The 9,985-nt window shown below is 49.0% G+C and overlaps 1 protein-coding gene across 1 annotated transcript; it reads right to left on the bottom strand.

Annotated features, from left to right (window-relative positions):
* Window positions 1–344: 344 nt before the first annotated feature.
* Window positions 345–9,421, bottom strand: LOC142906410 (pre-miRNA 5'-monophosphate methyltransferase-like). The gene is made up of 4 exons (XM_076054108.1): window positions 9,403–9,421; window positions 8,728–8,988; window positions 2,240–2,280; window positions 345–1,624 (listed from the first exon to the last, which is right to left on the bottom strand). The coding sequence occupies exons 1-4, from the start codon at window positions 9,419–9,421 to the stop codon at window positions 989–991; spliced, it is 957 nt and encodes a 318-aa protein (XP_075910223.1). The 3' UTR covers window positions 345–988.
* Window positions 9,422–9,985: the final 564 nt, after the last annotated feature.

The raw sequence follows: 9,985 nt of genomic DNA, 5'->3' as shown, positions 1-9,985 counted from the left end.
TCTCGGCAGTCATCATGGTTTGCGATGGCCAATCCGAAGATTTTTTTTTCAGCAATCAAATCCCGCTTGTCTAACTTTTCACCCTTAACTGCTGAAACATATCTATCAAACAGAGCATTGCACGCTAGTTGCCACTTGGTCGTGGTGATATCGCAACGGCACTTATGTCAGTCTGAGTGCACTCTGCAAACCGTGCATATAGACAACACAACAAAGATATTTATGGAGCGGAGGGAGCTCACTGGACAGGAACATGGGATGGATTGCCTCCATACCAGATGTTGTGGTTAATGGGAGGATGAATGGCAATTATGACTTCACACAATTACAATGCACCCATCAACTATTTACAATGTTCAGATTTTATTTCACAATAAATATAAAAGTGGCGTATCCAAAACATTTACATGTGCATTTCAATAATATTTCAGATGCACGTGGAAATCCAAAGGAAACAGGGACATAGTTCACCTTTACAAAGCAGCCTCCACTGTCACATCATGAGCTGCCTTAAATTATTTGAGGAAAATCGCATGTGAAGAGGAAATATTTCTGTATGTCTTCCATGGGCTGGGTTTGATATAATTTTCAAAATGCCTCCTCCAAACAATGACTTGAAGTTGGTGATATTCATTTTCCATTTTATGAGATGCTGTTGTCCCATTTATTAAAAAAAAAAACATTCATTCCCTTTATCATAAATGATTCTGGTTGGGTCCTTCAAAACTGACAACTCTTTTTGCATACAATTTTATTTTCAGAGGTACAAAAAAGGTACGTTGTGCATTGTTGTCACTTTATATATATATAATATTCTGATAAATTATAACACGTTTTCAACAACATGCTGCATTTACACGCACGACGAGAAAACAATGTACCATCAACAAATAAAGGTGTTAAAAACTGACAAACACTTAACATTTCCGACCACGAATTCTCTCCAAATAGGCAACAGATCCTCGAAGGCCACAGCAGCAACGCAGTTTCAATCGGTACTTTTGTCAATGCATCCCAATGCCACTCCCGTTCGTCCAAACAGCAGCAGGGACCGCCCCCACTCGGTGCTGCCCAGGCTGGACAGCAAGCGCATGTCTCCCTCCTCTCCCAGCAAGGCGGCCAGCTCATCGGCCTCCGCGCGGCCGCCACCGCCGCCAGCCCCACGCAGGAGCCGCAGATCCGGCAGGAGGGGGAACTCGGCCAGCCCCAGACGGCGCAGGCGGCACGCGGCCGCTCGGTAGCACCTCCACGGCTGCGGCTCGACCAACAGGAAGGTGGCGGTGCGCGCGGCGGCCGCGAGGAAACGCCGCAGGCCGGCATCGCCGTGGTGCAGGTGAATCCACATCGTCACCGACATGCACAGGCACAGGTCAAAGCGCGCCCGGCCGTGGCGTCGCAGGAAGGCGTCCAGCGCGGCGTCCCGTGCTGCGGTGTCCATGAAGTCAAACGCCTCGTAGGCGATGACCTCCGGGTGAGGATTGTCGCCCCGCGCACGCTCCACCAGATCGGCGTCCAGGTCGCACGCCAGCACAGACAGCGGCAGCACGCGGGCAACCTGCCCAGAGCGTGCACCCTCGGGCTGGTCCAGCCCCGTCAGGTGCCGATACACAGCCACCGTCAGCTCCTGCGAGAAAACACGAGGACACCGGTGGCGGGTTTGTTTCTTTGCTGGAGAATGTCGTAAAAAAACAGACGTGATGCGAGGATGGAGTACTTCATTATTCAAAATGAAAATAAGTTAATACCTCAGTGGGCTTTGCCCGGTAGGATGGGGATGGTTTAGTTTTATTTGTATGTGTTTGGGTGATGTGTTTACCTCTCTTGCACTTTGGACTACTATCATGTTTTGTATTTTTTGTTGTTGTAACGTTCTTACCCTCCTTCTACTGGACGTCTGCGAAAAAGAGCTTTATCGCTCATCGCATTCCTCCAGTATGAATATTTTGATTCTGGCCACAGTATTAGATGCAACTTTATTCAATACAAACCTATGACGCAGTGATTCTAGGTCAAAAAATCCAACGAGACCAAGTTCGATGTTCAGCTACTGACATGAATGCAACTTTAAATATCTAATAAACGCCTCAAACCGGTGATATGTCTGAACCAGTCCTTGACACGCACCTTCAGCAACCTTGATTGCCAAAACCACCCGTGACCAACATGGCATGGCATAGGCCTTCATCCAGCAGTTAATTGACAAAAAGTCTGGAGCTAATGATGAATTTCCATGACTCACGTGTTTGATGAACAACGCGCATATGGGGTAGTGTATTCCATCTGTGGGAGAAAGGTGAAAATGCATTTTTGTAAACATGTCTCAGGCCCATGGCCACCCGCACTACCCCACTGTGACTAGTACACCCCTACACTACCACACAGTGACTAGTACACTACCACACTACCACACAGTGACTAGTACACTACCACACAGTGACTAGTACACTACCACACAGTGACTAGTACACTACCACACTACCACACAATGACTAGTACACCCCCACACTACCACACAGTGACTAGTACACTACCACACTACCACACAGTGACTAGTACACCTCAACACTACCACACAGTGACTAGTACACCTCAACACTACCACACAGTGACTAGTACACTACCACACTACCACACAGTGACTAGTACACCCCCACACTACCACACAGTGACTAGTACACCTCAACACTACCACACAGTGACTAGTACACTACCACACTACCACAGTGACTAGTACACTACCACACAGTGACTAGTACACTACCACACTACCACACAGTGACTAGTACACTACCACACTACCCTACAGTGAATAGTACACTACCACACTACCACACAGTGACTAGTACACCCCCACACTACCACACAGTGACTAGTACACTACCACACTACCCTACAGTGACTTGTACACCCCCACACTACCACACTGTGACTAGTACACCCCCACACTACCACACAGTGACTAGTACACCCCCACACTACCACACAGTGACTAGTACACCCTCACACTACCACACAGTGACTAGTACACCCCCACACTACCACACAGTGACTAGTACACTACCACACAGTGACTAGTACACCCCCACACTACCACACAGTGACTAGTACACCACTACACAGTGACTAGTACACCAACACACTACCACACAGTGACTAGTACACCCCCACACTACCACACAGTGACTAGTACACCCCCACACTACCACAGTGACTAGTACACTACCACACAGTGACTAGTACACTACCACACTACCACACAGTGACTAGTACACCAACACACTACCACACAGTGACTAGTACACTACCACACTACCACAGGGACTAGTACACTACCACACTACCACAGTGACTATTACACTACCACACTACCACAGTGACTAGTACACTACCACACAGTGACTAGTACACCCCCACACTACCACACAGTGACTAGTACACCCCCACACTACCTCACAGTGAGTAGTACACCCCCACACTACCACACAGTGACTAGTACACTACCACACTACCACACAGTGACTAGTACACCCCCACACAGTGACTAGTACACTACCACACTACCACACAGTGACTAGTACACTACCACACTACCACACAGTGACTAGTACACTACCACACTACCACACAGTGACTAGTACACTACCACACAGTGACTAGTACACCCCCACACTACCACACAGTGACTAGTACACTACTACACTACCACACAGTGACTAGTACACCCCGACACTACCACACAGTGACTAGTACACGCACACACTACCACACAGTGACTAGTACACCCCCACACTACCGCACAGTGACTAGTACACCCCCACACTACCACACAGTGACTAGTACACAACCACACTACTACACAGTGACTAGTACACTACCACACTACCACACAGTGACTAGTACACCCCCACACTACTACACAGTGACTATTACACTACCACACTATCACACAGTGACTAGTACACTAACACACTACTACACAGTGACTAGTACACTACCACACTACCTCACAGTGACTAGTACACTAACACACTACCATAGTGACTAGTACACCCCCACACAGTGACTAGTACACTACCACACAGTGACTAGTACACTACCACACTACCACAGTGACTAGTAAACTACCACACAGTGACTAGTACACTACCACACTACCACACAGTGACTAGTACACTACCACACTACCACAGTGACTAGTACACTACCATAGTGACTAGTACACCCCCACACAGTGACTAGTACACTACCACACAGTGACTAGTACACTACCGCAGTGACTAGTACACTACCACACAGTGACTAGTACACTACCACACAGTGACTAGTACACTACCACACTACCACAGTGACTAGTACACTACCACACTACCATAGTGACTAGTACACCACCACACAGTGACTAGTACTATACCACACTACTACACAGTGACTAGTACACTACCACACAGTGACTAGTACACTACCACACTACTACACAGTGACTAGTACACTACCACACTACTACACAGTGACTAGTACACTACCACACTACCACACAGTGACTAGTACACCCCCACACTACTACACAATGACTAGTACACTACCACACTATCACACAGTGACTAGTACACTAACACACTACTACACAGTGACTAGTACACTACCACACTACCTCACAGTGACTAGTACACTAACACACTACCATAGTGACTAGTACACCCCCACACAGTGACTAGTACACTACCACACAGTGACTAGTACACTACCACACTACCACAGTGCCTAGTACACTACCACAGTGACTAGTACACTACCACACTACCACACAGTGACTAGTACACTACCACACTACCACACAGTGACTAGTACACTACCACACAGTGACTAGTACACTACCACACAGTGACTAGTACACTACCACACTACCACAGTGAGTAGTACACTACCATAGTGACTAGTACACCCCCACACAGTGACTAGTACACTACCACACAGTGACTAGTACACTACCACACAGTGACTAGTACACTACCACACTACCACACAGTGACTAGTACACTACCACACAGTGACTAGTACATTACCACACTACCACAGTGACTAGTACACTACCACACTACCATAGTGACTAGTACACCCCCACAGAGTGACTAGTACACTACCACACAGTGACTAGTACACTACCACACTACTACACAGTGACTAGTACACTACCACACAGTGACTAGTACACTACCACACTACTACACAGTGACTAGTACACTACCACACAGTGACTAGTACACTACCACACTACCACACAGTGACTAGTACACCCCCCCACTACCACACAGTGACTAGTACACTACCACACTACTACACAGTGACTAGTACACTACCACACAGTGACTAGTACACTACCACACTATCACACAGTGACTAGTACACTACCACACTACTACACAGTGACTAGTACACTACCACACTACCACACAGTGACTAGTAAACTACCACACCGTGACTAGTACACTACCAGACAGTGACTAGTACACTACCGCACAGTGACTAGTACACTACCACACTACCACACAGTGACTAGTACACTACCACACTACTACACAGTGACTAGTACACTACCACACAGTGACTAGTACACTACCACACAGTGACTAGTACACTACCACACTACCACACAGTGACTAGTACACTACCACACTACCACACAGTGACTAGTACACTACCACACTACCACACAGTGACTAGTACACTACCACACTACCACACAATGACTAGTACACCCCCACACTACCACACAGTGACTAGTACACTACCACACTACCACACAGTGACTAGTACACCTCAACACTACCACACAGTGACTAGTACACCTCAACACTACCACACAGTGACTAGTACACTACCACACTACCACACAGTGACTAGTACACCCCCACACTACCACACAGTGACTAGTACACCTCAACACTACCACACAGTGATTAGTACACTACCACACTACCACAGTGACTAGTACACTACCACACAGTGACTAGTACACCCCCACACTACCACACAGTGACTAGTACACTACCACACTACCCTACAGTGACTAGTACACTACCACACTACCACACAGTGACTAGTACACCCCCACACTACCACACAGTGACTAGTACACTACCACACTACCCTACAGTGACTAGTACACCCCCACACTACCACACTGTGACTAGTACACCCCCACACTACCACAAAGTGACTAGTACACCCCCACACTACCACACAGTGACTAGTACACCCCCACACTACCACACAGTGACTAGTACACCCCCACACTACCACACAGTGACTAGTACACTACCACACAGTGACTAGTACACCCCCACACTACCACACAATGACTAGTGCACCACCACACAGTGACTAGTACACCAACACACTACCACACAGTGACTAGTACACCCCCACACTACCACACAGCGACTAGTACACCCCCACACTACCACAGTGACTAGTACACTACCACACAGTGACTAGTACACTACCACACAGTGACTAGTACACCAACACACTACCACACAGTGACTAGTACACTACCACACTACCACAGTGACTAGTACACTACCACACAGTGACTAGTACACCCCCACACTACCACACAGTGACTAGTACACCCCCACACTACCACACAGTGACTAGTACACCCCCACACTACCTCACAGTGACTAGTACACCCCCACACTACCACACAGTGACTAGTACACCCCCACACTACCACACAGTGACTAGTACACTACCACACCACCACACAGTGACTAGTACACCACCACACAGTGACTAGTACACTACCACACCACCACACAGTGACTAGTACACCCCCACACTACCACACAGTGATTAGTACACTACCACACTACCACACAGTGACTAGTACACTACCACACTACCACACAGTGACTAGTACACTACCACACAGTGACTAGTACACTACCACACAGTGACTAGTACACTACCACACTACCACAGTGACTAGTACACTACCACACTACCATAGTGACTAGTACACCCCCACACAGTGACTAGTACACTACCACACAGTGACTAGTACACTACCACACAGTGACTAGTACACTACCACACTACCACACAGTGACTAGTACACTACCACACAGTGACTAGTACACTGCCACACTACCACAGCGACTAGTACACTACCACCCTACCATAGTGACTAGTACACCCCCACACAGTGACTAGTACACTACCACACAGTGACTAGTACACTACCACACTACTACACAGTGACTAGTACACTACCACACACTGACTAGTACACTACCACACTACTACACAGTGACTAGTACACCCCCACACTACCACACAGTGATTAGTACACTACCACACTACCACACAGTGACTAGTACACTACCACACTACCACACAGTGACTAGTACACTACCACACAGTGACTAGTACACTACCACACAGTGACTAGTACACTACCACACTACCACAGTGACTAGTACACTACCACACTACCATAGTGACTAGTACACCCCCACACAGTGACTAGTACACTACCACACAGTGACTAGTACACTACCACACAGTGACTAGTACACTACCACACTACCACACAGTGACTAGTACACTACCACACAGTGACTAGTACACTACCACACTACCACAGCGACTAGTACACTACCACACTACCATAGTGACTAGTACACCCCCACACAGTGACTAGTACACTACCACACTACTACACAGTGACTAGTACACTACCACACAGTGACTAGTACACTACCACACTACTACACAGTGACTAGTACACTACCACACAGTGACTAGTACACTACCACACTACCACACAGTGACTAGTACACCCCCACACTACCACACAGTGACTAGTACACCCCCACACTACCACACAGTGACTAGTACACTACCACACAGTGACTAGTACACTACCACACTACCACACAGTGACTAGTACACTACCACACTACTACACAGTGACTAGTTCACTACCACACTACCACACAGTGACTAGTACACTACCACACCGTGACTAGTACACTACCAGACAGTGACTAGTACACTACCACACAGTGACTAGTACACTACCACACTAGCACACAGTGACTAGTACACTACCACACTACTACACAGTGACTAGTACACTACCACACAGTGACTAGTACACCACCACACAGTGACTAGTACACTACCACACTACCACACAGTGACTAGTACACTACCACACTACTACACAGTGACTAGTACACTACCACACCGTGACTAGTACACTACCACACAGTGACTAGTACACTACCACACTACCACACAGTGACTAGTACACTACCACACAGTGACTAGTACACCCCCACACTACCACACAGTGACTAGTACACTACCACACAGTGACTAGTACACTACCACACTACCACAGTGACTAGTACACTACCACCCTACCACAGTGACTAGTACACTACCACAGTGACTAGTACACTACCACACTACCACAGTGACTAGTACACTACCACACTACCACAGTGACTAGTACACTACCATAGTGACTAGTACACTACCACACTACCACACAGTGACTAGTACACTACCACACTACTACACAGTGACTAGTACACTACCACACTACCACAGTGACTAGTACACTACCATAGTGACTAGTACACTATACCACACTGGGACTGGACGAGTCTCACAGCCACGGCTTTGTTCGAGTGAACGTCCCGAGAGTTTCAGAACCTTCCCCAGCGGTCGACGTCCTCAGCCCCGTCCGTGGTAACGTGGAGTTGCGCTCACCCCGCTGTTGCAGCCCATGTCCAGGGCGAGGAACGGCGGCGCGGACTCCGGCAGGAGCCGCCTCAGAAGCTCGCGGGGCAGCAGCGCGACGCGTCGAGCCGGGGGGTTGAAGGCCGCCTAGTTGATGAAGTTCCCGTGGGGAGCCGCGCCTGGCTCCCTCTTCCTCGGGGCCCCGGGCGCTGCCATCTCCTCCCCGCCGTCCTCCTTCTTAATCTCCTCCTCGTCCTCCTCTTTCCTCGCCTCCATCCCTGTGGAGGCCGTAAGCGAGGAGGCTATCAGGCGGGATCGGCACACGCAAAAGGAGGGGAGCGGGACGCGCGAGTGTGTGGAGGCACAGTCAGCCATGTTACGTGGGGAATTGAACACCGTAGAGGCACAGTCAGCCATGTTACGTGGGGAAGTAAACACTGTGGAGACAGAGTCAGCCATGTTACGTGGGGAAGTGAACACCGTAGAGGCACAGTCAGCCATGTTACGTGGGGAAGTAAACACTGTGGAGACAGAGTCAGCCATGTTACGTGGGGAAGTGAACACCGTAGAGGCACAGTCAGCCATGTTACGTGGGGAAGTAAATACCGTGGAGGCACAGTCAGCCATGTTACGTTGGGAAGTGATCACTGTGGAGGCAGTCAGCCATGTTACGTGGGGAAGTAAAACACTGTGGAGACAGAGTCAGCCATGTTACGTGGAGAAGTGAACACCGTGGAGGCACAGTCAGCCATGTTACGTGGGGAAGTGAACACCGTGGAGGCACAGTCAGCCATGTTACGTGGGGAAGTGAACACCGTGGAGACAGAGTCAGCCATGTTACGTGGGGAAGTGAACACTGGAGGCAGTCAGCCATGTCACGTGGGGAAGTAAACACCGTGGAGGCACAGTCAGCCATGTTACGTGGGGAAGTGAACACCGTGGAGGCAGTCAGCCATGTTACGTGGGGAAGTGAACACTGTGGAGACAGAGTCAGCCATGTTACGTGGGGAAGTGAACACCGTGGAGGCAGTCAGCCATGTTACGTGGGGAAGTAAACACCGTGGAGGTAGTCAGCCATGTTACGTGGGGAAGTAAACACCGTGGAGGCAGTCAGCCATGTTACGTGGGGAAATGAACACTGTGGAGGCAGTCAGCCATGTTACGTGGGGAAGTGAACACTGTGGAGGTAGTCAGCCATGTTACGTGGGGAAGTGAACACTGTGGAGGTAGT

This window comes from Petromyzon marinus, chromosome 4 (genome assembly GCF_048934315.1).
Source record: "Petromyzon marinus isolate PM22_M1 ecotype Great Lakes invasive population chromosome 4, UKy_Petmar_22M1.pri1.0, whole genome shotgun sequence".
Lineage (NCBI taxonomy): Eukaryota > Metazoa > Chordata > Hyperoartia > Petromyzontiformes > Petromyzontidae > Petromyzon > Petromyzon marinus.
This window is presented reverse-complemented; position numbering and strand designations above follow the sequence as displayed.